This window comes from Myotis yumanensis, unplaced genomic scaffold (assembly GCF_028538775.1).
Source record: "Myotis yumanensis isolate MYYU_CA2020_CCGP unplaced genomic scaffold, mMyoYum1.0.hap1 SCAF_11, whole genome shotgun sequence".
NCBI lineage: Eukaryota > Metazoa > Chordata > Mammalia > Chiroptera > Vespertilionidae > Myotis > Myotis yumanensis.
This window is the reverse complement of record NW_027223762.1, coordinates 40,760,881-40,788,815: the sequence shown is the minus strand read 5'-3', so window position 1 is coordinate 40,788,815 and position 27,935 is coordinate 40,760,881. Positions and strand designations below refer to the sequence as shown.

General features: G+C 37.7%; 1 protein-coding gene and 1 non-coding gene across 4 annotated transcripts; one reads left to right on the top strand and one right to left on the bottom strand.

Moving 5' to 3' along the window:
• The first annotated feature begins 1 nt into the window (after position 1).
• On the top strand, positions 2 to 27,858 carry NFU1 (NFU1 iron-sulfur cluster scaffold). Of its 3 annotated transcripts, none has more exons than XM_070429388.1 (8): positions 2 to 69; positions 3,001 to 3,101; positions 7,172 to 7,307; positions 10,775 to 10,841; positions 15,667 to 15,781; positions 20,660 to 20,720; positions 24,275 to 24,449; positions 27,686 to 27,858. In XM_070429388.1, the coding sequence occupies exons 1-8, from the start codon at positions 8 to 10 to the stop codon at positions 27,728 to 27,730; spliced, it is 762 nt and encodes a 253-aa protein (XP_070285489.1). In that variant the 5' UTR covers positions 2 to 7; the 3' UTR covers positions 27,731 to 27,858. The 3 variants fall into 3 exon arrangements, with proteins under 3 accessions (XP_070285489.1, XP_070285487.1, XP_070285490.1); XM_070429386.1 differs by having other exon boundaries at positions 15,667 to 15,793; XM_070429389.1 differs by lacking the exon at positions 2 to 69 and adding an exon at positions 950 to 1,056 and having other exon boundaries at positions 15,667 to 15,793.
• On the bottom strand, positions 17,678 to 17,784 carry LOC139020197 (U6 spliceosomal RNA). The gene has a single exon (XR_011473217.1). It is a non-coding gene; the product is annotated as a U6 spliceosomal RNA (small nuclear RNA).
• Positions 27,859 to 27,935: the final 77 nt, after the last annotated feature.

The window sequence follows — 27,935 nt, the reverse complement described above, 5'->3', positions numbered from 1 at the left end:
GAGTAAGATGGCGGCGGCGGCTCGGCTGGGCTGGGGAGCTGCGGCCCGTGCCGCCGGGTTGCGCAGGCGGTAGGTGACAAATCCCGAGCTCCGGGTAGGGATGCCTCTGGGTTTAGCCAGCAGAGCGGTAACGGCGCTGCCCACTCCCTCGGACGGAGTGGTGAAAGGTGCCTCCGGCCGAGCCTTTGGGCCCGCCCCCGTCGCCGCATTGGGGTTGAGCCCTGGAGGTGGGCGTCCCTCCCCGCGGCAGCTCCGAGCCCCCAGTTGGGGTGGGCTCTGCGCCGCCTGGCCCCAGGCTTGGGACCTCGTGCCTGAGTCCCTGCGGAGGGGAGGTTTGCAGAGTCTGGCTGTAGAGACCCAACGCAAGAGCTATTTTTATATTTATTTATTTTTTAATCTTTATTGTTGAAAGTATTACATATGTCCCCTCCCCCCCATTGACCCCTGCCGCCCCACAGCTATTTTTAAATCGTGTGGCCCCTCTAGCATTTCACCACGTGCATGCCATCCCTTGCCTTTTATTTATGTTTATTTCTTAAGTATGTTTTTATTGCTTTCAGAGAGGAAGGGAGAAGGCGAGAGAGGAACATCAATGATGAGAGAGAATCATTGATGGGCTGCCTGTTGCTCGCCCCTCCCGGGGATGCAGCTCTGCCGGCAGGTGCCCTGCGGGCATGGAGCCTGGACCTCCTGGCTCCTAGGTCCCTGCTCAGCCACTGAGCCACGCCTGCGGCCCTCCTTTGCCTTCTAGACATGAAAAGTCAGAATGTCGTAAAATCATATCTCCTCTCATTTCTTCATTTTCCCGGTCAGGCCCAGAAAGGGGATGTACCCCGTCTGAGGCCGCACAGCATCCGAGGGTGGCACTCAGAACCCAGACCCCTGCATTCCCCCCATCGCTTGCACCCACCGCCCTGCCCTTGCCAGTGATCATCTGCCAACATGGGTTAGGTGAGAGGCACGGAGGAGTTAAGTAGGTGCACCCCAACTTCGCTTCTGGAACAAAAGGAGAAAAGGACCCAATGGGATTTGATCTCGTTTGAAGGAGTTTTAGTGGTAATGATGCTCTTGAAGCTTAAATACATTTCTATAAAAAGAATTAAGTTTGTAGAAAGACTTTTTGTTAGTTACCTATCTCTCTTATATTTGAGTCATTCCTAGGTAATATGCTAATTAGACCAGACATCCTTCCTGACAAAGGGGGGCCTGGAGGGAAGACAGCCTGGGTCCCAGGTGCCTGCCTGCGGCCGGAGGAGGGAAGCCCCGGGAAGCCGGTGCCGGCAGCCCGGGGGAAGGAAGGCCTACTCTTGCACAAATTTTTGTGCACCAGGCCTCTAGTTACATAATAATAGTGGTAGCTAACATTTATTGAACACTAACGACATGGCCTAGTGGCACTGTTTTAAAGCACTTTCCATGGATTATTTGGATCCATCTTTGCCCCAGTCTTTATAAGATAGCTGTGAATATTAAATTCATTTTAGGGATGAAGAACTGAGGCCGTGATGCTAGCTGCTCCAGGGACATAGAAATGAAGACAGTCCTTCCCTTTAATGAGTTTGCAAGTGAAAATAATCAGATGTTTATACTAAGTGAAATAAGCCAATTTGAGAAAGACAAATATCACATGATTTTACTTATTTGTGGAATCTAATGAACAAAATGAATTGACCAATAAAATAAGACCTGAAGCATGGAGGCATGGAACGGACTGACATACCTTGATGTAGGGTTGGGGGGACTGGAAGAGATAAATCAAAGAACTTATTCCTTATATTCATAGCCCATGGACATCAGCAATAGGGTGGAGAAGATCTGGGGGGTGAGCAGGGGCCAGGAGGACAGGGTAAAGGGGGGTAAATGGGAGACATGGAATACTATCAACAATAAAAAATATACATAAAAAGTAATCAGATGTTAAAAACAAAAAGTGATCATATATATGCTTAAAATTCCTCAGTGATTCCTGTGAAATGAAAATTGTAATATTTTACAGTAAACTACATTTCAAAAACTTGTATCAGATTTCTAAAATTTTCACTACTAAAGTCTCCTTTTATTTCTTTTCCAGTAATAATGTTTTTCCCCTTTTTCCTTGTTTTTATTTTATTATTTTTTTAAATCCTTACAGCAGGAGTAAGGATATTTTTTCCATTGATTTCTAGAGAGAGTGGAAAGGGAGGGGGGCAGGACAGGAGAGAGAGAAACATCAATGTGACAGGACACATCAATTGGTTGTCTCTCTACTGGGGATTAGACCTGCATCCCAGGTACACCCTTGACCTGAATGGAACCTGTGACTTCTGGTGAGCAGGCTGATGCTCTAACCACAGAGAACACCGGCCAGGTCTCTCCTTGTTTTTAATTTGTCAAAGGCATGCAAAAATAGCCAATGAACATTTCCTCTGTTGTAATGTAATAGCTAAAGTTACAGTACTAATATGCTTCCAGTCAAAGATGTTGGCTTCTTTAGCAGTTTATACTTTCTGCTAGACTTTTTGAAGTATTGAAATAGCTTTCAAACCATATAGTATAGGTTATCTCTTTCTAGGGAAATGTGGTAGAAACAGAAAAGAAGGAGGACTTTTCACTGTATTTTCTTTTTTCCTTTTAAATTTGGAACCATGTGAGTCTATTATCTCATTTAAAAAAAATTTAAAATAAGGGAAAAAAACAGTTTGTAGTTCTTTGCCTCCTTCACTCATAACTTAATTATGAGTCTGGAACTTGAGGTTATGAATCACCAGTGTAGATATATTTGTTTCTTACAACAGATACTGCACTATCCTGTGTGCACTCGGTTATCAAGGATATAAATTTCTCCTTGAGCTCTTGTTTTTAAATTGTAGCTATTCTTGCTTGAGGAAGTGAAAGTAATGTTGTAGATAGAAAAATGAAAACTTGGCTTTTTTGTTATTTTCATTATAGTGTTTTATGTATGAGAAGTAGAAACAACTTAAAGATTCTGAAAATGTTATTTTTATTTGTTTTTAAATGTAGGTTATATGACATGATGAATCCATGCACCATTAAGAAACAGCCTCTGCATCAGTTTGTACAAAGACCACTTGTCCCACTATCTACAACCTTACGTAACACAGGTAAAATTTCACCTCTTTCAGAGCAAATTGTGTTTCAGAAGCTAATGAAAGTGCTTGGATGAAATTTTGTAGGTCATAAAAGGTGAGAATTTGTAAATTTTATCTTCAGATGCCTATAAAAGAATATAGCTTTTTTAGTATCATAACATCATGCTTTGGTGTAATTATTTGATTATACATATCATTGGTATTACATTTCAAGAATCCTGAGCACAGTGTCCAATAGAGCTATGAAATTTCAGTATCTTGTATAACACATCCTCTGAAACATAGGAGTTGCTTAATAAATGATTTCTGAGATGAAAATACAGTAAAAAGAAGATACAAATGAATTTGTGTTTTAAAGAATCATTTGTATTTTAAGTTCTTTTTTTTCTGGTCAAAATAAGTGGGTTTTGGTTTTTTTTTGACAATCTGATTGGTATTATATGCTTTTATTTTCTTTAATATTGGAAATAGGTATGAGGATAGGATTTGAAAATTATTTAAATATGACCACTGTCGTGTCATATTGGGAGGAGCTATTGTGTGGCTATGGAAACTTGGGAGGAAAGGGCGGATATGTGTGTGTAAAATACCTATCTGTATGTGCTTATGGAGCTGTAATAGTGGATTCAGCTCCTGGCCCATCTCCATTTCCTTCACTGCCTTGAGCACCTCCTGTGGCCATGCTCTGGAAGGTGACTGACTGGCTAATGGCATGAGCTGGATTAGGTTACAGACCATATCTCCCCTGTGTACTGGAGCAAGACCAGGAGTACCTTGCCTCTCTTCTTGAATCACAGATAATTTAGGTATAAATACTGAGTATCTCAACATATTAAGATACTTTATTGGACTTTAAATTTTTGTGGGACTGAATTATGTGGTCACCTAGGCTTTCTAAATTGGAGAGCTGCTGATTTTAGTCTTTTATACTGACTTTAAGCACCATTAATGTGTTGTTTTGGAGGAACTTATGCCTACCTATTTACCTATCAGTACCAAGCATAATAGGAACAATTATTTTAGATCAGTCTTTCTATCCTGGTGTAACCCTTATGACACTTTCAGGGGCATCTTTCTGGATGATGGACCTGGGAATCATTTTTTAATTGAACCCAATTTAGACCATAATTGGAATGATTGTTAATACCCAGTCAAATCACTTTTTTGAAATAGCTTTGTTCATTGTCAAAAGAAAATTTATATAGTGATGTCATATATTCTTTTCTACCTCAGATTTTGCTCTCAACAATTTTTTTTATACTTATGGTTCTTACCTTCAAGTATTTCTAAACATTTTTTCTTCCTGTATATATAGTTTTACATAAATGGATTGAATAGAATAAAAGCCAGATTTAATTCCTCAAATATTGGAAGAGTGCCTAATGTGTGTGGAGCTTTTGGCTACCAATAAATTATTAAGAAAGGTTGCAAGAAATGATTGGTCAGAACCACAGTTAGAAGAACCTTGTTATCTTTATATTTGCAGGAAGCCCTTTTTTTAATGTTCCATCTGAAAAAATTGTTTCCTTGTAACACAGATTTTCAGAGGCATTTATTAGTTAGAGGTATAAATATTTTAAACCAAGCACTTGAACATTGAGGATATCATTCAAAATTTTTCTCTTCTGTAGGACTTGTCTGGTCACCAAGTCACCAACTGATATTTTATAGAACAGTGACTTAAATAAGCAAAATGTATAGAATTTTAGTTTTAATTTCTACTTCACCAAGGAAATGACTCAACATCAGTTAGCTGGAACTGTATGGCAAGGTGCAAAAACAGTTCTTCAGCTGTCAAGTTAGAATCTTGTAAGAAAAGCACTTTCATAACAACCATATGTTTTGCCAGATTTAACCTCTAATTTAAAATAAAACTTGCTTTTTTTATATTTTCCTATCTTTTCTAGGATGTGTGGTATGAGGATTATGACAAGATAGGAAGACTGATTTTATATATATTTTCCTATTATGCTTGGCATTGATAAGTATAGAGTGACAGTATGCACAATGGTTAAGCAAGTCAGTGCTGGAAAATTGGCAGTTTTATCACTTTAAATAGCTGAATGACACTGAGCTTTAGTTTCCTCATTTTTTTTTAATGTATATTTTATTGATTTTTTACAGAGAGGAAGGGAGAAGGATAGAGAGTTAGAAACATCGATGAGAGAGAAACATCGATTCAGCTGCCTCCTGCACACTCCCCACTGGGGATGTGCCCACAACCAAGGTACATGCCCTTGACCGGAATCGAACCTGGGACCCTTGAGTCCGCAGGCCGACGCTCTATCCACTGAGCCAAACCGGTTAGGGCAAGTTTCCTCATTTTTAAAATAGGATAAAAACTACTTTGAAAGAATGTGAGGAGTAAGTGATATAATTCATGTGGAATGCTTAGCATCTTCCCTAGCACATGTTTTTGTTTGGTTTGTTTTTTAATTTATTGATTTTAGAAAGAGGGAGGAAAGGGAGAAAGAGACAGAGATAGACATTGATTCATTGTTTGACGTATCCAGGCACTCACTGGTTTTGTATTGAACCCACAACCTTGGTGCATCGGATGATGTTCCAACCGACCAAACTACCTGGCCAGGACCCAGCACATGTTAATAACCTAGTGAATTAACCTATTTCAGTATACTGCTCTAAGATGAGAATTGGTGTTTTTTGGTCAAAAGGTGTGTTTTCATAATAAATAGTAAAGGCCTGTTCAATAGTTTTAAAACTGTTAAAACCCCAGTACTAACTATCTATCCTTTTGTCTTACAAGCTGTTGTTATATTAACAAGGTAGGGAATTAAAGATTTTGTTCTTTCTTGCTTTAATGAATTCATTCTCAATCTAATCATGGCCCTAGAAGAAAGAACAGAACCTATAACGACAATATTTTTGTTGTTGTTGTTGTTGTTGTTAATCTTCACCTGAGGATATTTTTTTCCATTGATTTTTAGAGAGTGTGTAAAGGGGAGGAGGGAGAGAGAGAGAGAAACATCGATGTGAGAGAGATGCATTGATTGGTTGTCTCCCACACTAACCCTGACTGGGCCTGGGGATCAAACCTGCAACCCACATAGGTGCCCTTGAACAGGAATCGGACCTGTTGGTCCTCGAGCTGATGTTCTAACCACTGCACAATCTGCCAGGGCTGAAAAGATAATTTTTAAGTATTCCAGTAAGTAAGTCACATAGATTCCCACTTACATGATAATTTATAGTGTCACTAATTCTATACCACTGTTTGGGCAGTTACTTAACTCTTTGTAACACGTTACTTATCTGTAAGCCTCAGTTTCTTCATTTGTAAAATGGGAATAATAGTATCTTCTTCATAGGTTGTTAAAGGCTTAATTACATTTAAAGCACTGGACCCACCCTGGCCGGTTTGCCTCATTTGGGCATCGTTCCAGGCACTGAAAGGTTGCTGGTTCAATTCCTGGTCAGGGCACATGCCCTGGTAGTGGGTGTGCAGGAGGTAGCCAACTGATGTTTCACTCTCACATTGATGTTTTTCTCTCTCTCCATCTCCTCTTTCTCTCTCTAAAAATCAGTTTTTTTTTAAAAAAAAGCACTCAATTCAGTCCCTGGCATGTAACTACTAAGCACACAATAAATAGTAGTTATTATTATAAATTTTTGTCTTTAAAAGGCTGGTAGTACTTTGGAAGAAGAGAATGTAACATTTTACTATATTAATATCACAGTGATGATGATTTATGATTATGATAGCCATTGGTATTAAGTCACCAAATAGAATACATATATGATTCCTGAATTATAATATATATATACCTTTCTACTTAAGTATAGGATATTAATAGAATCTGTTGAGTAGCAAAACTATCTAAATAATCAAAATTAATACAAAATTCAATGCATTCAATGCAGTTATCCTAAATATATTGGTAAATTGCCTTCTTATCTTTAAAAATTCTTATTTTGTCAGTTTGGACAGTAAAGTCTTATTTTCTTTTTACTGACTTTTCTTACTTCTTTGGGTCTCTGAAAATGAGCATTTCATAGTCCATAAATTGTTAACTACTTTATTGTCCAGATTAACATTATTTCTTCTTTTTTTTCTCTTTTAGTGAGACACATGTTCATTCAAACACAAGATACCCCAAATCCCAACAGTTTAAAATTTATTCCTGGAAAACCAGTTCTTGAGACAAGGACCATGGATTTCCCCACGCCAGCTACAGCATTTCGCTCCCCTCTGGCTAGGTATATTACTAGTTTTCACTTCCTTTTACCAAGAAACGTAATTAACTGACTTTGGGGTTAAGGCAGCTTTATTTAGCTATTGCATTTTTATGTGCACTGCATTTTTTTCAGAGAATACTTCCTTTTCAGATAAGGGGTAAAAAACTAAGAATTGATATTAGGAAAGTCTTCTTCTGAAAAGTGATGTATTGAGAGATCTGTATCAAACTATATAATAAAAGCCTAATATGCTAAGTGTCCGGTCGTCTGGACCAATCAAAGTGTAATATGCTAATGATATGCTAAAGCCACTTAACCGCTCACTATGATGTGCATTGACCACCAGGGGGCAGATGCTCTGGCTGGTAGGTTAGCTTGCTGCTGGGGTCCGGCCGATTGGGACTGAGCGAGATGGGCTGGACATGCCCTGGAGCCCTCCCAAGTCCCTCCCCGGCCCCGATTGTGCACCGCTGGGGTCCCTCAGCCTGGCCTGCGCCCTCTTGCAATCTGGGCTAAGGGACCTCTTCCCCCCCGCCCCCCGCCCCCAATGCACAAATTTCGTGCACTGGGCCTCTAGTGACGATATAAAAATTTATATCTTAAGAAAAATAATCCATCAAATTGATAATATGGTTAATTTTCATTCTAAATCTTTATTTTTTAAAATGTATTTTATTGATTTCAGAGAGGAAAGGAGAGGGAGAATGAGATAGAAACATCAATGATGAGAGAGAATCATCGATCGGCTGCCTTCTGCATGCCCCCTACTGGGGATCGAGCCTGCAACCCAGGCATGAGACCTGACTGGGAATGGAACTGTGATCTCCTGGTTCATAGGTTGAAGCTCAACCAACTGAGCCACATGGACCAGGGCTCCATTCTAAATCTTTAAAACTGTTTTTAATAAGGAATGAAAGCTTACTTTTTTAATTCTTAAGGATAGCTGAATTTCTAGATGTCTCAAATGGAGTCATTTATAAAATATTCCACTCACAACTATAAATTATAATAGTTATCAGATATGGGATGATTTAAAAACAAAACAAAACTATTCAGTTAAGTCCTGGCTGGCGTGGCTTACTAGGTTGGAGCGTCGTCCCGTGCACCATTAGGTGGTGGGTTTGATTTCCCAGGAGGCATATACCCAGGTTGTAGGTTCAATCCCCAGGAGACAACACATCAATGTTTCTCTTTTTTCTCCCTCCCTCTCCTTAAATCAATTAAAAAACCAAACTACTCAGTTGAGACAGTTTTTTAATTCACTAAGTAGAGACAAGTATATATCAGACGATAAAGCATAAACAATAAAATCATTGGAATGTAACTTTTTTTAGCTAATAGCTAAAGAAATTATTTATAATAAGAGTCAGTATCAATTGACATTTTTAGTAAGCTGTGCCTGATACTGATTACCGAGGATATTTGGAAAATATCACTTAAATAATTTTCTCCATATATACCCTTTTTTTAAATCTCATTTAGGGGGGTCAGAAATATGCTTATCTCAAGAATGGTTTTTAAAATCTCTAATTAATAAAAATACATATTTCCTTGACCTAAATATGCTGCTTGTCAGAATATACCTTAGAGCATTTGTTTTTTATAATTTTTGATACAAGCCACAATAAGAAATGTTTTATGTTATGACTCAATACACACACTACATACACATATATACATATACAGGTATCCATATATATGTGAACATAGACACACACAAATATATATGTATATATACACATAATATGTGTGTGTTTGTATGAAACAAGTGTTTGATGGGACATTTTCACCCTTTCGATGTGTGATGCATTCTTATATTTTGTTTCTTCTTCCTTTTATTCTGTTCTATTTTATTAGATAAAATTTTGGTCACTACATAATTGATTTCACAACCTGCTGGTGGGCTTGAAAAATACTCTCTAGAGCAGCGGTTCTCAACCTGTGGGTCGCGACCCCTTTGGGGGTCGAACGACCCTTTCACAGGGGTTGCCTAAGACCATCGGAAAACACATATATAATTACATATTGTTTTTGTGTTTAATCACTATGCTTTAATTGTGTTCAATTTGTAACAATGAAAATACATCCTGCATATCAGATATTTACATTATCATTCATAACAGTAGCAAAATTACAGTTATGAAGTAGCAATGAAAATAATTTTATGGTTGGGGGTCACCACAACATGAGGAACTGTATTAAAGGGTCGTGGCATTAGGAAGGTTGAGAACCACTGCTCTAGAGAATACCTGCATATGTACACAAGGTGTGTGCAAGGAGGTTCATTGTAGCCTTATTGGTGGGGGAATAAGTTAGAAACAACCAAAATATTAATCAGTAGAGAGTTAGATAAACATTGTTCATCCATAGTCTTCACATATTAAAAAGGATGAGAGGGACCCATATTTACCATCACAGAATGACCTCTAAGACATATTATTAAGTGAAGAAAGCAAGTTTCAGGACAGTAAGTGCAATATGATTATTATATGTCTAAAAACAAAAAAACAAAACATATGCCTCACAAAGGCTTGCACATAAATCTATATAGTAGCATTATCTATAATAACCTCATCCCCCAAAATCTGAAATGTCCATCAACTGTGGAATGACTAAACAGATTGTAAATGCCCATATACTAGTAATGTAATACTACTCGACAATAAAGTAGAACAGTGATGGCGAACCTATGACACATGTGTCAGAGGTGATACTCGAACTCATTTTTTTGGTTGATTTTTCTTTGTTAAATGGCATTTAAATATATAAAATAAATATCAAAAATATAAGTCTTTGTTTTACTATGGTTGCAAATATCAAAAAAATTCTGTATGTGACACGGCACCAGAGTTAAGTTAGGGATTTTCCAAAATGCTGACACGCCGAGCTCAAAAGGTTCGCCATCACTGAAGTAGAATGAACTATTCATACAAAAAAACAAGGATGACTCTCAAAAGCATTATGATAAGTGAAAGAAGCCAGACTTAAAGACTGTATGGTTTCATTAATATGAAACTCTAGCAAAGACAAAGCAGTAGTGGCATAAAGATCAATAGTTACCAGGGTGACAGATGTGCTAACTAACCTTATGGTGGTGATCATTTCACAGTATATATGTATATCAAGTCATCACGTTGTGCACCTTCAACTTACACAATGTTTTGTGTCAGTTATATTTCAGTGAAGCTGGAAACATTTTTTAAAGCAAAAGTAAAAAGTTATTTCCATAAAACAAAAGTTAATAGAACATGGAGGTAAAGCAAGAGGGGTGAATGCAAAGGGCAATGAGGGATCTTTTGCAGTAATAAAAATGTTTTATATTTTTATTGTGGGATTGCTTGATTGTAGGGGAAGATGATAAAACAAGATTGGCCATGACTTGAAACTGATGATGGGTACATGGAAGTTCTTTGATTTTTCTCTGTACTTTTGTTTATGTGTAAACTTTTCATAATTAAACATTTTATTATCTCTTATTTTTTTCACAGGCAATTATTTAGGATTGAAGGAGTAAAAAGTGTCTTCTTTGGACCAGATTTCATCACTGTCACAAAGGTAAACATAGGGGGATATAAAATAAGATGTGAAGCACTTTTAGTTTTCCTGAGTCAAATGGTCTCCAGAATTTCCATTCTTAATGTATTTTATACATACGGTTACCTAAAAAAATCTCAAGTTAAGTTTACTTCTCACATTTCTTAAGTTAATTATTTAATATAATTTCCAGATCCCTCATTTTTTAAAAGGGAAAAATTTGAGCTTCAAGATTGTATAGGTAGCCTATAGCAGAGCCAAGACTTAACCTTGGCAAGTCTAGAATTTAGGCTTCCAAGTATTATTTTTACTAATTTTTAATGTAAATTGATAGAGTAAAAAGAGAAGGAAATAATCACACAAAATATATATTTGACCAACAGAATGATTGAATATATATATCTCCTTTCAAAGTGGGCACTTACATCATGGCATCTGACCCATTCTTCTGTCCTGCAATAACCCTTCAGAGTTTCATACATAAAAGCAGTGGACTCTAAGTTCTTACGTTACCCATTGCAACAGCTAACATGGCATCTGCTAGAAAAGGCTGTTTCATATTTAAGTCTACTAGGTTAATGAGAAATGAACTATTTAAATTTGAACTATGTATCCTTTTAAATCAATTGACATGTATACACCAAATTTAATCATTTGTATAATTTCCATCAAAATAAAAAGTATTCTTTCAACTCCTCTTAAGCAATTTTAAAGGATTACTCTGAGTTCTTCATGTACCAAAAAGTGGATATATTGGGTTAGTCCACTAACATGTTACATCTAGTCCAGTATTCTTTTGTAGCTGTTTCTCAGAAAGTCCTTTCTTGACCATATTTGTGAAAGTGTCACTTCTCCCAGGAGCTCATTGCCCTGTTCATTTTCTTTTTCTTAATAAAAAATATATATATATGATTTTAGAGAGGAAGGGAAAGGCAGAGCAAGATAGATACATCAGTGATGAGAGAGAATCATTGATTGGCTGCCTCCTGCACACCCCCTACTGGGGAACAAGCCCGCAACCCGGGTATGTGCCCTGACCAGGAATCCAACCGTGACCTCCTGATTCATAGGTCCCCGTGAAATCATTGAGCCACACCAGCTGGGCCCTTGTTGATTTTCTTCATTGCGCTTATCTTAATCATATTTTTTTTATTTTTATTCCTTGTCTTTCCTGCACTAGAATATAAACTCTGTAAAAATAAAAATTGTCCATCTTGTGAAGACCCCTAGAACAACAACAACAACAACAAAAACAAACAAAAAGAAAAAAAGATTACCTAGAACAATGCCTGGCATATAGTGCACTCAAATACATTTTTCTAGAAGGAAACAGTGTCTAAATTGAATTTTCAGCCTTCAAGTGGCTTCCCATAAATGTAGGATCATAGTGAGCAAATCTGTGTTAACTACTCTCTAGTCTTTTCAGTTTAGAGACACTGGCCTATCCTTGTTATTCAGTTTTCTTTCTTTGATATTTTTTGAGGGAGAAAAAAGGACCAACATTTATTTAATATCTCTAACATGTAGGCTATGGCATGAATGCTTTACATATATTATCTGGTTTAATTCTTGCAACTAGTCTTTATTTTACAAGCAGGAAATTATGTATTTATTTTAAGCCACTTTTATTTAGTTCTTTAACATATAGTCTATGCTATATAAGATTTTTTTAGATAAAAACATGTGATTATATCTTACAGGGTTTTTGTTCTTGATTTGATTTTGGTAAGTCATCTTTCATTTCCCTTCCCCTTCATAATTTAGTTACCCTTTTTGAAATTTCTTCAGCTCCACTAGTTTTTCTTAATGACATGACAGCTAATAAATAATATTCCGAATGAGGGCACACGTTGATATTTAATAGGTAGAATAGCAGACTGCATTTGTTTTCTTTCAGTTAACCTTTCTCATTATGGACTATTCCATTTACCTGACATCTTTAGTGATTTCCTGTTTCCCTTTTGATCTGTAATTAATAATTCTGAGGCTTCTTTATGCATCATTTATCATTTTTTTCTAAATGTGTAAGTGTATTTTCAGCTTATATGCTGCCTTTTTGTCTCATTCAACTTCAGGAAATTTTTCTTTTTGTTACCAAGATTTCCTTACTCAGTAGAACCCAATGTTTACTGAAGATCTGAGGTAGCCCTTTGGTCCATCTTCCAATAATTTTTTAGAACATTACCTCTAACTAGTTCCCATTCCCAATCACTAAAGCATGTCACTAGTTTTGCTTTTGTATCCATAGCAGTGCCCATTTATCTCTGCTGACTATATGCAAATTAACCCAACCAAGATGGGGGTGGCTTATTTAATATATTAAAATATCATTCTTATGCATGTAGCCTCAATTTTTTGTAGTCTTTAAGCATAGACCCTAGCCAACAGTTTCCTGAGAGTCTGAGTAGACTTCATCTAATAGTTTTTCCTTCTAGAAAAACTATTTCCTTTTCTTTTTAATATTTATGGATAATAAAGACCATTATAAACTGATGAACAAAAATAGATACAGAGGCAGAGCAGCATTGAACAGACTGTCAAACTACAGCGGGAAGGCTGGAAAGGGTTGGGGAGTGGGAAGGGGGGGTAAGAGATCAACCGAAGGACTTGTATGCATGCATATAAGCATAACCAATGGACATAAGACACTGGGGGGTAGGGGAGGCCGGGGGAATGTCAAGGGGGGAGGGAAGAAGGATACATATGTAATACTCTTTGTAATACTTTAAGCAATAAAAAAAAAATTTTAAAAATTAAATGTAAAAGAAAATAAATAAATAATTATTTTTAAATCCTCACCTGAGGAGGTGTGTGTGTGTATTTTTTAATTGATTTAGAGAGAGAGAGGAACATCAATGTGTGAGAGAAACATTGATTGGTTGCCTCCTATACACACCCCGACTGGAGATTGAACCCGAAACCTAGATATGTGCCTTGACCAGGAATTGAATCCGCAACCATTTTGGTGTACGGGATGACATTCAACCAATTGAGCTACCTGGTCAGACTGAAGAGCTCTCCTTTAAAAATCTAAAACAGTAGCCCAGCCAGCAAGGCTCAGTAGTTGAGCGACGACCTATGAACCAGGAGGTCATGGTTTAATTCCCAGTCAGGGCACATGTCTGGGTTATGGGCTTAATCCCCAGTAGGGGGCATGCAGGAGGCAGCCAATCAATAATTCTTTCTCATCAGTGATGTTTCTCTCTCTCCCTCTCCCTTCTTCTCTGAAATCAATAAAAATATTAAAAAACAAACAAACCTAAAACAATATATCCTGCCTTTCTCTTTTTAGACATTAGTACTATTTAGGTGTTTAAGAATTATACCTTTATTTTTTTAATGGAATCAACTAGTCGGTCAGATTTGGGGGTGAAATAGTTATCGATTCTTTCTTGAGGATACTGCTCTTTTTTTGTATATTTTATTGATTTTTTTACAGAGAGGAAGGGAGAGGGATAGAGAGTTAGAAATATCGATGAGAGAAACATCGATCAGCTGCCTCCTGCACACTCCCCACTGGGGATGTGCCCGCAACCAAGGTACATGCCCTTGACCGGAATCGAACCTGGGACCCTTGAGTTTGCAGGCTGACGCTCTATCCACTGAGCCAAACCGGTTAGGGCGAGGATACTGGTCTTGTTGACAGTTCACAAGTCTTCTAGCCCAGTAGCCATGGATAAGACATGTTAGAAGTTTTGGTTCTACAGTTGTGTCATTGGATTTTGTCAATACTCTTAAGTAATATATGTAAATTGAATTTTTTAATAGTTGTCAGATATCTTATGTATTTGATCAAACAGTTATATCCTATTTAAAAGAATGGGATATTTCTTTATCCTCTATATATATTTTAATTTTAATTATTAATTTTTTTTTAGAGCGAGAGGGAAAGAGAAATACATTGTGTTGTTCCACTTATTTATGCATTCATTAGTTGATTTTTTTTTTAATTCAGCCCTTTATAAAATCTTAAAATTTTAAAAAATATTTATTGATTGATTTTTAGAGAGAGAGAGAGGAAGGGGGAGAGAGACAGACAGACAGGCAGTGATTTTTTCCACTTGTTTATGCATTCATTGGTTGATTCTTATATCTGCCCTGACTGGGGATTGAACCTGCAACCTTGACATATTGGGACAACACTCTAACTGAGTTACCTAGCCAAGACCATTGGTTAATTCTTTTATTTTTTTGTTAATCATCACCTGAGGATATTTTTTCCATTTTTAGAGACAGTGGAAGGGAGATTGGGAGGGAGGGGGAGAGAAACATTGATGTGAGAGAGACACATTGATTGGTTGCCTCCCGCACACACCCCTACTGGGGCTGGGGATGGAACCTGCAACCCAGGTACGTGCCTTTGACCGGGAATTGAACTCGAGAGTCTTCAGTGTGCGGGCTGATGCTTTAACCACTGAACAACACTGTCCAGCGCCAGCCAGGGCCTCTTTATCCTCATTAACATAGTGAGTCCTTATTCTGTATTTTAACTGTGTTTACTTCTTGAAAAAATATTTTTTTTATCATTTTGATATCCCCTATATAGGGTATGATATACATACAGCACACTTAGTACAAGTTTGATGAATGAATGAATGAGAAATGTTCTAGGATAGTATCTTCTGAAAGTCATTAGAAGCCATATTCTTTAAGAACTGGACCTGACATGTATTCTCCAGAAATGAGTACTGTTGCATAGTACAGGATATACACACACACACACACACACACACACACACATACACACACACACACATAAAAGTTGCTTAAAAGATACGAAGTCTTGTTTTATATTTGTCTATGCCCTTGGGTAGAAATTTTAGCATTTTTCTTCAAATATTTACAGGAAAGTGAAGAGTTAGACTGGAATTTACTGAAACCAGATATTTATGCAACAATCATGGATTTCTTTGCATCTGGCTTACCCTTAGTCACTGAGGAAACATCTTCAGGAGAAGCAGGTGATATGTTGGGTAATTAATATTTATCTTTTTTTTAAAAAGAAGCTTTTCTACATTCTTCTCATTTGCTTTGATTTCAGAAATCATGGATGTACAGATTTTTATCATTGTACTATATTTAGCTCTGGAACCAATTCCGAGGAAATAAAACTTCATATATACTAGTTTTGCCCATCGTTTTTGAAAATCTGTAAATAAATTGAATCTGTTACACAAAAGTACATTTTTCAATTATAAAAAATTTCAAACATACAGAAAATAGTATAAAGCTTACCAATTTGCCTCCTCTCAGATTTAACAAATGTTAATTTTTGGCTATAATTGCTTTAAATCCATATTTTAATAAAATATTAAAGACACAGCCAAAGCCCTACAACCCCCATCCCTTTTCCCTTTCTGCTTCCAGAGATGTATGTAAACTCTGTTTGTTTTAAAATTTTTTTCCCCAAATATATTTTTATTGATTTAAGAGAGGAAGGGAGAAAGAAGGAAACATCAATGATGAGAGAGAATCATCGATCGGCTGCCTCCTACACACCCCCTACTGGGGATCGAGCCCCCAACCCGGCATTTGCTCTTGACTAGAGTCAAACCTGGGACCTTTGAGTCTGCAGGCCGACACTGTATCCACAGAGCCAAACCAGGTAGGGCTAAACTCGGTTTGTTTTAAAACATTTATTACAAATACAAGTCTCTGCAGGGAATATATAACATTGGTTTTTGTTTTTCAACTTTAAATAACTTGTGTTATATGCAACTTTCCTCTTTTTCACTGAGTATAACATTTTGAAATACATCCATTTTGAAAAAAATGTAGTTCTATTTAGTTTAAGTGCTGGATAATCATTATATGAATAAACTACAGTTAATTATTTTGTTTATGTTCAAGTGAATTATTTGTGCAATTTCTATTACAAATATTGCAGTGGGCATCTTTGTACTGTCTCTTTGTGCATATGTGGAGAGTTTCTGTAGCATATATATTCCTTTTTTTCCCCATTGATTTCAGATAGAGTGGAAGAGGAAGAGAGGGAGGAGAGAGAGAGACAGAGACAGAGAGAGACATCGATTGGTTGTCTCCCGCATGTGTCCCAACCAGTGCAGGTGGGGAGCAAACCTGCAACCCAGGTACATGCCCTTGATCAGGAATGGAACCCACAACTCTTTGGTGTGGGGGCAATGCTCTAACCACGGAGCACACTAGCCAGAGCATAGCGTATATTCCTAGAAGTAGAATTGCTGTATTATAAATTGTTATAATGTACATACAATTCAGCAGTGTATAAGAATTTACTTTCTTATATCTTTATTATCACTTAGTGTCTTACATTTTTTTAACCAGTATTTAAGTGTAAAATGGTGCCTTGTTTTAATTGCATTTCCTTGGTATTATGATACTGAGCCTGAAGGTTTCCATACGTTTACTGGTCATTATTTTCCTTCTCAATATATTTCCTGTTCATAATCTTTGCCTATTTTTTAAAAATTGAATTACATGTCTTTTTTGTATCAATTTTACCAGGTTTTTAAGAAGTATTCTGAGTGTCAGTTTTTTTTTTTGTTTGTTTGTTTTTAAATATATTTTATTGATTTTTTACAGAGAGGAAGGGAGAGAGATAGATAGTTAGAAACATTGATGGGAGAGAAACATCGACCAGCTGCCTCCTGCACATCTCCCACGGGGGGGATGTGCCGCAACCCAGGTACATGCCCTTGACCGGAATCGAACCCGGGACCTTTCAGTCCACAGGCCAACGCTCTATCCACTGAGCCAAACCGGTTTTGGCCTGAGTGTCAGTTTTTTGTTAGTTTTTTTCTAGCAGATACCATCTCCATAACCACGCCTTATCTTTTCTCTGTGTTTAGAATAGCTTTTGTCATTCAGAGATTTTTAAAGAAAATATGGAATGTTTCATGAATCTGTGTGTTGTCTTTGCTCATGGGCCATGCTAATCTTCTCTTTGTCAATCCAATTTTAGTTTTTGTGTTGCCAAAGCAAACACAGTTTTTCTTTTTTAAAATATATTTTTATTGATTTCAGAGAGGAAAGAAGAGGGAGAAAGAGATAGAAACATCAGTGATGATAGAGAATCATTGATTGGCTGCCTCCTGCATGCCCCACACTGGGGATCGAGCCCACAACCCAGGCATGTGCCCTGATCGGGAATCGAACCATGACCTCTTGGTTCATAAGTTGACACTCAAATACTGAGCCACGCTGCCCTAGTGGCAGTTTTTCTTTTTAATGTAGTCACATACATTCATCTTTTCCTTTATGTGTTTGTGCTTTTTGTATTTTGTTGTAAATAAGTTATTTTGTGTAAAGGACTTAGGAGAGGAATTGCACATGGAGCTCAAGTATTAGCTCAAGTATTATATTTGTTTTTGATGAAGATTTTCCTTTCTCCAGTATCATAAAGATATTGTTATGTGTGTATGTGAATATACACACAAACATTTGCATAATGCCTTTAGATGGTACAGTTACATTTTCTAGGTATATACCCTAAATGAGTCTTATAAATGTACACAAGACAGCATGTGGAAGCATGTTCTTTGAAATATTTAAAAAATATATCAGCAGTGCCCAGCCAGTGTGGCTCAGAGGTTGAGCATTGATCCAGGAACCAAGAGGTCACTGGTTAGATTCCAGGTCAGGGCACATGCCAGGTTTTGGGCCCAATCCCCAGTAGGGGGCGTGCAGGAGGCAGCTAATCAATGATTCTGTCTATATCCCTTTCCCTTCCTCTCTCTCTCTATCTCTCTAATCAATAAAAACATATTTAAAAAACATATATCTCAGTAGGTAAAAGAAATGAACCAGATTGGAAGATATCAATATAAAAATATATAAAAGGAAATATTAAGTGATAAAGGAAAAGTGGAGAGTATATTTATTTACACACACATATGCCATTTATGCATGAAACAGTTACTTGTGTTTGTTTTTTTAAAATATATTTTCATTGATTTCAGATAGGAAAGGAGAAGGAGGGAGAGAAACCCAATGATGAAAGAGAAACATTGATCGGCTGCCTCCGGCATGTCTCCTACTGGGGATCGAGCCCAAAACCTGGGCATGTGCCTGACCTGGAATCTCACTGGTGACCTCTTGGTTCCTGGGTCAATGACCACTGAGCAACACCGGCCAGGCCAGTTATTTGTGTTTTTGATGGGTATATACATAAAATTGATATGATATTTTGAGAGCCATTTGATTATGTCTACCAAATTTTAAAAATATATAAACCTGTTGACCCAAATATCCTATCACTAGTAATTTATTTTATAAATATACTTAAAAAACTGATAAATACTTTACACAAGCATGCATGCTGCAGGATTGTTAGAAATAGCAGTGAACTAGAAACAACTGAAATAAGAAACTAAAGAAACAAATTAATACAAAATTTTTTATGTACCTATTTTTAAAATTGAGAAATCTGTACATGATGATATGGCACATGATGTACCTTTAAGATATATTAAATAGAGAAAGTCAAGGTATAGAACAATGTGTATTGTGGAATCTCATCTGTGTAAATATACACATGGAAATGTAAACATATATTAGAAGGGTGTTCACTAAACTCATGATAGTGGTTGCCTATGGAAGTAACAGTGGGGAACAGAACTTAGGTTTGCTGATGTAAGAGAATTTTAGTTTTATTACTTTTTATTTTTTTAAAAAAGATTCAAAGTTAATATAATCTAATATTGATAGTTGTTGCCCATGTTGTTGCTAGAACTCTAGTGTTTGTTATAGTGTAATTTGAATTGTCTACATTTTTAGTTTTCCTGGCGGTAAATAAATTTCTCAAAATTATTTAAAACCAATAAAAAGGCATTGGTGAAAATCAGCATATAACCTTACAAAGTAAAAGAAAAACAAAAATGAAACAAAATTTAAAAACAACTTTTTGCTTAGACTTGGAGAACATTTTGGAAATTAGCACAAGGCTTATATCTATATTTAGTATGATCCTCATTTTGAAAACCACAAAATTAAGAAATTGAAAATGTAACTTAACTGAGAAAGTAGGTGTGCCTTTTTGTCTCAAAGTTTCCATCAGTATCCAAACAACCTCTTTTTTTCTTTCACTTTTCAATCCTTGAGAATGAGGAAAGTTTACAAATGTATTGATCAAAAAATTGAAACCCTACTATCATTAGTAGGTTAAGTTATTTTGGCATACTCACCTTTATTGCCAGATATTGAATTGATCAATACTCCTTAATTTTTCTTCAGAGAATTGAAGGAATGATCTTTTCATTTTCCTCAAATCACTTTATCACCGTACCAAGCTACATGTCCTGTGCTTTTATTTTTTTAACTAGAGACCCAGTGCATGAAATTCGTGCACTGGGAGGGAGGGGTCCCTCAGCCCGGCCTGTGCCCTCTCATAGTCTGGGAGCCCTTGTGGGATGTCCAACTGCCGGCTTAGGCCCACTTCCCACGGTCCTAAGCTGTCCCTCTTGCAGTCTGGGACCCCTTGCTCCTTAACGCCCGTCTGCTCACTGCTCCTTTCTGCTTGGCTTGCTGCTCCGTAGCGCTGCCGTGGAGGCAGGAGAGGCTCCCGCCACCGCCACTGCGCTCGCCAGCCATGAGCCCTGCTTCTGGGTGAGCAGTGCTTCCCCTGTGGGAGCGCATTGACCATCAGGGGGCAGCTCCTGCGTTAAACGTCTGCACCCTGGTGGTCAGTGTGCATCATAGCAACCAGTCGTTCTGGTCATTCCACCATAACGGTCGCTTAGGCTTTTATTATATAGATAAAATATTAAAATTACTAGGTTAAAATTATCCTATTTTAATAGTACTTGTATTTGCCTGATATGAAATGTCTACTGTTAATATGTTTTATTTGTAATTGTTTCTAGCATCTGAAGAAGATGATGAAGTTGTGGCAATGATTAAAGAACTATTAGATACAAGAATACGGTATGTGCTTATCTCTCTACTTGAGATCATATATACTGCAGAGCCAATTTTCATTATAGCAATTTACATTTGGTTGTCTGTGAGATTATATTAGAGTTTTAAAAGAAGTATAAGTTAATGTAAACCACAGAAGGTTACCATGATAGTTGTCTATATTCACTCCAAATTTTAAAACTATCTAAACATAATCAGTAAAGTACTTTATCTTTCACAGTTACCATTTAGGTTTGATATTGTTATAATACCAAATTTCTGAGAAAAAAAATTAAGAGTGTTTGGGAAGATTGTGAGGAGAGGATTACTTGTATTTTAGGCTATTATCCGTAAAGAATAAAATTAAATAAGTAGAGAACTTCCTGCTCTGATTTTTTGCTTGTAGCAGACCAATGGCCCTGGTGTTAAGTCCCAGAAAAGCTAGGTAAAATACAATTTTAAAAAAATTGTGTGTGAAGACATTAAATAGCTAACAAAGCAAACAAGATCTGGTAGGGAAGAAAGCACATTGAGGCTTCCCTCTGGGCATTTGCTGATTCTTGGTGTGAGTCTAGAGCAGCCGTGGGCAAACTATGGCCCGTTTGAAATGAATAAAACTAAAAAAAAAAAAGACCGTACCCTTTTATGTAATGATGTTTACTTTGAATTTATATTAGTTCACACAAACACTCCATCCATGCTTTTGTTCCGGCCCTCCGGTCCAGTTTAAGAACCCATTGTGGCCCTCGAGTCAAAAAGTTTGCCCACCCCTGGGCTAGAGTATGAGAAGCTGGCTTAGGGCAGCTGCTAAGAATCAGAAAAACCATATAGCTTTTAGCAAATTTGTTGAAATGGGAAGACAACAATTAAAATTCTGGGTCAATAAAGCTTTGACTTAAAGGGCCAAGATCCTAGAGAGAAGTTAAGAAAAAGTAAGCCCAACACTCAGAGGTTCTCTCCACATGGCACATGCTTATTCTTAGCTGTGTAAGAGAAGAGACTAAGAGGTCAAACAAAAAGCAGTTGGAACACTAAACAAAGTTTTGACAGTTGTACAGTTCTGGGAGTAACAGAAATTGGAGTTTAGGACCAGTCAAGGAGGGTTGGGGCCTCAAGAAACATCCAGACTCTTAGTTGGGTTCCCTATAGGACTATACCCTTGAAATGGGGGCAAACCAGAGGTAGACCATGGTCAAGAAAGAAATCACAAAGGAAATTTAAAATAGAATATCTGCATCACTTTTGAGTTTTTTCAAAAATAGTTTTTTTGACAGGACACAAGAAAAATCAAGGAAAAAAACATTAATTAGACTACAGTAGAATTATGACTTTCTCCATCAAAAGATGCCATTTACAGTGAAAAGCAAAGCACAGAGTAGAAGGTATTTATAATACATACTAGAGGCCCGGTGCACAAAAATTTGTGCACTCGGGGGGTGGGGGGAGGGGGGTCCCCCAGCCCGGCTTGTGCCCTCTCACAGTCTGGGACCCCTCGGGAGATAACGACCTGCTGGCTTAGGCCTGCTCCCAGGTGGCAGAGGGCAGGCCCAATCCCTAAGTGCAACCCCTGGTCAGGCTCAGAGCAGGGCCGATTGGGGAGTTGGGGCGCCGTCCCGTCATGCACAGAGCAGGGCGGATCAGGAGGTTGCGATGCCATCCTCAGTCACGCTCAGGGTAGGGCCGATTGGGGGGTTGGGGCACCACTCCCTGTCACACTCAAGGCAGGGTCCATGGGGAGGTTGCGGCGCCACCCCCTGTCACACACAGAGCAGGGCCGATCAGGGGGTTGGGGCGCTGCCCCCTGTCACTCACAGAGCAGGGCCAATCAGGGGGTTGGTGTGCTGCACCCTGTCAAACACAGAGCCGCAGGGCAATCAGGGGATTGGGGAGCTCCCCCCTATCAGGCACAGAGCAGGGCCCGTGGGGGGGGGGGGGGGGCGTTGGGGCGCCGCACCCTGTCACACACAGAGCAGGGCCGATCAGGGGGTTGGGGAGCTCCCCCCTGTCAAACACAGAGCCGCAGGGCAATCGGGATTGGGGAGCTCCCCCTTATCAGGCACAGAGCAGGGCTGATCAGGGGTTTGGGGTGCCTTCCCCTGTCACTAACAGAGCAGGGCAGATAGAGAGGTTGTGGCCCTGCCCCCTGTCACACACAGAGCCGCAGGGCAATCAGGGGATTGGGCGCTGCCCCCTGTCACGCTGATCCCGGTGCCGGGAGCCTCACTGCTCCACTGATCCCGGTGCCGGGAGGCATATTACCCTCTTACTATATAGGATAGAGGCCTGGTGCATGGGTAGGGGCTGGCTGGTTTGCCCTGAAGGGTGTCCTGGGTCAGGGTGGGGGTCCCCACTGGGGTGCCTGGCCAGTCTGGGTGAGGGGCTGAGGGCTGTTTTCCTGAAGCGAGTGACTGAAGCTCCCAACCGCTCCTTGTTTTCTTTTTTTTTTATTCTGGGCCAGCTTTAGCTCTGAGGCCTCGCTGCTGAAAACACCGATACAATGTTTCGGTCCAGCTGGCTTTCAGTCCTGCTGGTTTCTGGCATTTTGTTTAGCTTCTTATTTGCTACATAGTTGCTTAGAGTTGCAGCTGAGAGGCCGGCAAGTGAGGCGGGGAACGTTGGAGTCCACAGCAAGCAAGCCTCATGCTTGCTTCAGTGCCTGGCTGCCGGCTGCCATCTTGGCTGACAGTTAATTTGCATATACTCACTGATTAGCCAATGAAAAGGGTAGCGGTCGTACGCTATTTACCATGTTTCTCTTTTATTAGTGTAGATATGACAGACTATATTTTAAAACTCTTACAATTTGTTAAGAAAACAAATATTCAGAGACTGAAGCGGTCTCTTTATGAAAGCACTGGAGCAGCTACTCAAAAACTATAGTAGCCAAATGGCCACTAGACACGAGAAAGTGCTCAACCTCATTAGTCATTGTGAATATTCAAATTAAAGCCACAATGAACTATCACTGCACATCCACAAGAATGGTTAAAATAATTAAGATTGACAACACCAATTGCTATTGAGGATGTAGAGCAACAGGAACTCTCTTATACCACTTGTGGGAATATAAGTTCATATAACTCTGGAAAACTATTTAGCATTTTCTGCTAAATCTGAACATATGCATATCCTTTTGTTTTTAAATCCTCACCCAAAGATGTTTATTTATTTGAGAAAATTAATTGAATTGATTGTATGTGATTTCTACATTTTTCTTATTAATGTTATATTTCAATGAAAAGTTTACCTGAAAAAGAAAGCTAGCATGTGTCAAATTCTCTGTATTCACCCAAAAGAAATTGAGTATATCTTAGGTAATTACTATAATTATTAGGAAATTTGAAATTTTAAATGCTGAAAAAATGAATAAGCAAGACTAAATTTAAAAGTAGAGCATATATTTATATGAATGAAAGTGACAAAATTAAAATTATAAATGAGACTAGCCTCATTTATTTTCTATTGTAAAAGTAACTCTGACTTTGAATTTACCAATACAAAATCTAAGCTCTTAGTTATATTAAATTTTTTTGATGAAAATTTCTATTCTCTTAAATATCACAAATATACTGTGACCACAGGCCAACTGTGCAGGAAGATGGAGGAGATGTAATATATAAGGGCTTTGAAGATGGTATCGTACAGCTGAAACTCCAAGGTTCTTGTACCAGCTGCCCTAGTTCAATCATTACTCTGAAAAATGGAATTCAGAACATGCTGCAGTTTTATATTCCAGAAGTAGAAGGCGTAGAACAGGTATGCCAATATTATGCAATGGTTTTAATATTAAAATATCAAATAGATTTAAAATAAACATTTGAGAAGAAAAGCAATTCATGACCTGACATTTTCTTCAAGGGCTGGATCTTAGTGTTACAATTTTTATCAGACTTTATGACTCTTTAATTTAGAATTAACTTTAGTGTTATGAATACCTACTGTGTGCCAGGCATTTTTACAAATATTACTTCATTTAATCTCCTAATAGTATGGTATATTAATTGAGCCATTTCTATTTTGTTCATAGGAAATTGAGACTCAGGGCATACTGCTGCTTTGGTTGTGAAAAAATTAGAAGTGGATTCAAAACATCATAGTGTTTTGTAGATGAGATTTAGAAGTCTTTAGAGCAGTGGTTCTCAACCTGTGGGTCGCCACCCCTTTGGCGGTCGAACGACCCTTTCACAGGGGTCGCCTAAGACCATCCTGCATATCAGATATTTACCTTATGCTTCATAACAGTAGCAACATAACAGTTATGAAATAGCAATGAAAATAATTTTATGGTTGGGTCACAACATGAGGAACTGTATTTAAAGGGCCAGAAGGTTGAGAACCACTGCTTTAGAAGAACAGCTCCAGTACGTCATATTTATCCACTACTTGTTCTTAGATGTGCAGGCAAGAAGCTCATCAAGCCGAAACCGGTTTGGCTCAGTGGATAGAGCGTGGGCCTGCGGACTGGAAGGTCCCAGGTTCGATTCCGGTCAAGGGCATGTACCTGGGTTGCGGGCACATCCCCAGTGGGAGATGTGCAGGAGGCGGCTGATCGATGTTTCTCTCTCATCGATGTTTCTGACTCTCTATCTCTTTCCCTTCCTCTCTGTAAAAAATCAATAAAATACATTAAAAAATATATATATATATAAAAAAAAAAAAAAAAGAAGCTCATCAAGAGATCATAGTTCTTTGTTTTACAGCAAAACAGAGCATTTATTGAGTAGAATAGAGCTTTATCTATAGCCTATTGTCAGCATTTTTCTGCCCCAAGTTACTTAAGGAATATAGCACAGCATCTTCTAAGCAGTAATAGTCACCCTCACTGCAGTGATTCTCAACCAGGAGACATGGCCTTATGGAGAGAGATTATCAAGAAGGGAAAGAGTATGTGGAAGTTAGAAATTTGGAAAAACTCTTCAGGTAATTCTGTGCCTTTAAGGAGAAGACATCTCCTTTTAGTGCCTTTGGGGAATCACTCATTGCTGGGTAGTATTAAAATATGTCCTTTTGTGGGGATTGCCGGTTTTGGGGGAGTTCAGGTGGGAGGAGGTAGAGGCAGGTATAGGGGGAAAATGATGATGAAAGGAGACTTGACTTGGGGAGAATGAACACACAATACATTGTACAAGATGATGTGTTGTGGAATTGTGCATCTGAAACATAATTTTGTTAAGCAGTAACACCCCAATAAATTCAGTAAAAAGGAGAAAAGTAGAAAATATTGAAGCTAAGAAAAAAATTGTCCTTTTGGTACAACACATGCCATCTTCTCTTTGAGCTCCTCTTTTAAGTCCTCAGCTTAAAATTAAGCTCTACTTTGGTCCAAAGCCGCTTTCTGTGTCTGTTTCACTTTATGTCTGTGGGTAAGTTCCTTGAGAGCTTACCCACATACATATCTCAGTCTTTGTATTCCTCTGCAACACTTAGCCTTGTGTGTTGTTCATGTTCTTACATAGTTTGCATTAAATATTTGGAAATGGTATTCCAAAATTAGGAATATTCTGCCTAAAATGGGAGTTGATTGATAAAATTCTTTGGATTGGGTGTTGCTGAGATTGGATATAAAATATCAATTCCTTGGAAGTAAATGTCCATTTTTACTTAACACAAAAGAGAAACCATTAGATAATTGTTTTTCCATTGATTGTCTCAGATCAGAACCAGATTTGTCTAAATTTAAAAACAAACAAACATTTTTTTCCATTTTCTGCCATATGCCTTTTCTTTTTTTTGGCCATATCCCTTTAAAAAAATTACATTAGCTGACACTGTGGCTTGACAAAGGAACATTTTTGTTTACTTGTCCAGGGTGGGGTGATGAATTGGCTGTCAGATTGTAAACTTGAATTGGCATTTAATTGTAGTAGGTGTGGTGAAGAGAAAAAAAGTTCTTCGGTTTATATAACTCTCTTCCTTACCAAAGGAGTTGTTCTTTATTATTTAAGTAATATATTAACTCATGAAAAGACAATTTTTTTTTCTTCAAGTATTCATTAGTTTTATTAACTTATTAGAAATGAAAGTCTTAACATTTTTTTAAGGTTTGAAATGAATTTTTATCTGAGTAAGATAAAATAGTTGCCAATATATTTTGTTTACTTACTTTTTTTGGGGATTCATTTTTCTTTTAAAAATTTTTTTATTGATTGATTTTTAGAGAGGGAGAGGAAGGAAGAGATAGAGAGAAACATCAATTTATTGTTCCACTTATTTTTTTTAATATATATTTTTTATTGATTTCAGAGAGGAAGGGAGTGAGATAGAAACATTAGTGAAGAGAGAGAATCATTGATTGGCTGCCTCCTGCAAGCCCCCACTGCGGGGGATTGAGCCCACAACCCAGGCATGTGCCCTTAGCCGGAATTGAACCTGGGACCCTTTAGTCCGCAGGCTGATGCTTTATCCACTGAGCCAAACCTGCGAAAGCTTCCACTTATTTATGCATTCATTGGTTGATTCTTGCATGTGCCCTGATGGGGGATCGAACTGGAAACCTTGGCATATCTGGGCGACACTAACCAATTGATCTATCTGGCCAGGGCTCAGGATTCATTTTTCTAATGTATATTTTTACAGTTTGGTATAGAACCCCAGAATATATTTAAATAAATAAGATGCTGTTCTGTTAGGGAGGGGGGTAATCAATTACATTAGTCTTATGACTAGGAAATACCAATTAATCTTTATAGTCTTCTCTGACCAGCTGAGACTCTGCTATTGCCTCTTTTGCGACAAGGAAAAGAGAACAGTGCTTTTAATTAATTTGCTAATATTCAGTTTGCTTCTATGTTGTTAGGATACCAGGTTACGATGCAAACCTTGTGCTTTGGGGCTATTGATAGATTTATTTTTATTGACTTGCATTATTATAGAATAGAGTATTTCAGGTAAGAAAGTAATGTTAAAAACAATAAAATAGCAATTTCTAATTATTTTCTTAATTCTTAAATTCTCTTTGTTTTCTTTCTTTTTTTTTTTTTTTTTGGTTCTAGGTTAAGGAAGATGAATCAAATGAAAAAGAAACAAATTCACCTTAAAATATTTTGAGTTTTCTTTGGGCCCAGCAATCGGACTTATTGATACTATATACCTTGCTTTTATTATTAACTGCTAAGGAACTGCAGATTAATAAAATATGCCCTTTCTTCAGAGAATGATATATAAATAGTGCATGTTTACTTGACCTCATATGAGTTATTTATAACATCCTGAATCATTTTCTGTACACATGAATTTTATTCA

What these genes read in the sequence shown, in the direction of transcription:
- NFU1 (XM_070429386.1), top strand. Translation starts at nt 8, where the DNA reads ATGGCGGCGGCGGCTCGGCTGGGCTGGGGAGCTGCGGCCCGTGCCGCC. An exon ending in TACAACCTTACGTAACACAG is followed by an intron (nt 3,102 to 7,171) that starts GTAAAATTTCAC and finishes TTTCTCTTTTAG; the next exon opens with TGAGACACATGTTCATTCAA. An exon ending in ATTTCATCACTGTCACAAAG is followed by an intron (nt 10,842 to 15,666) that starts GTAAACATAGGG and finishes AAATATTTACAG; the next exon opens with GAAAGTGAAGAGTTAGACTG.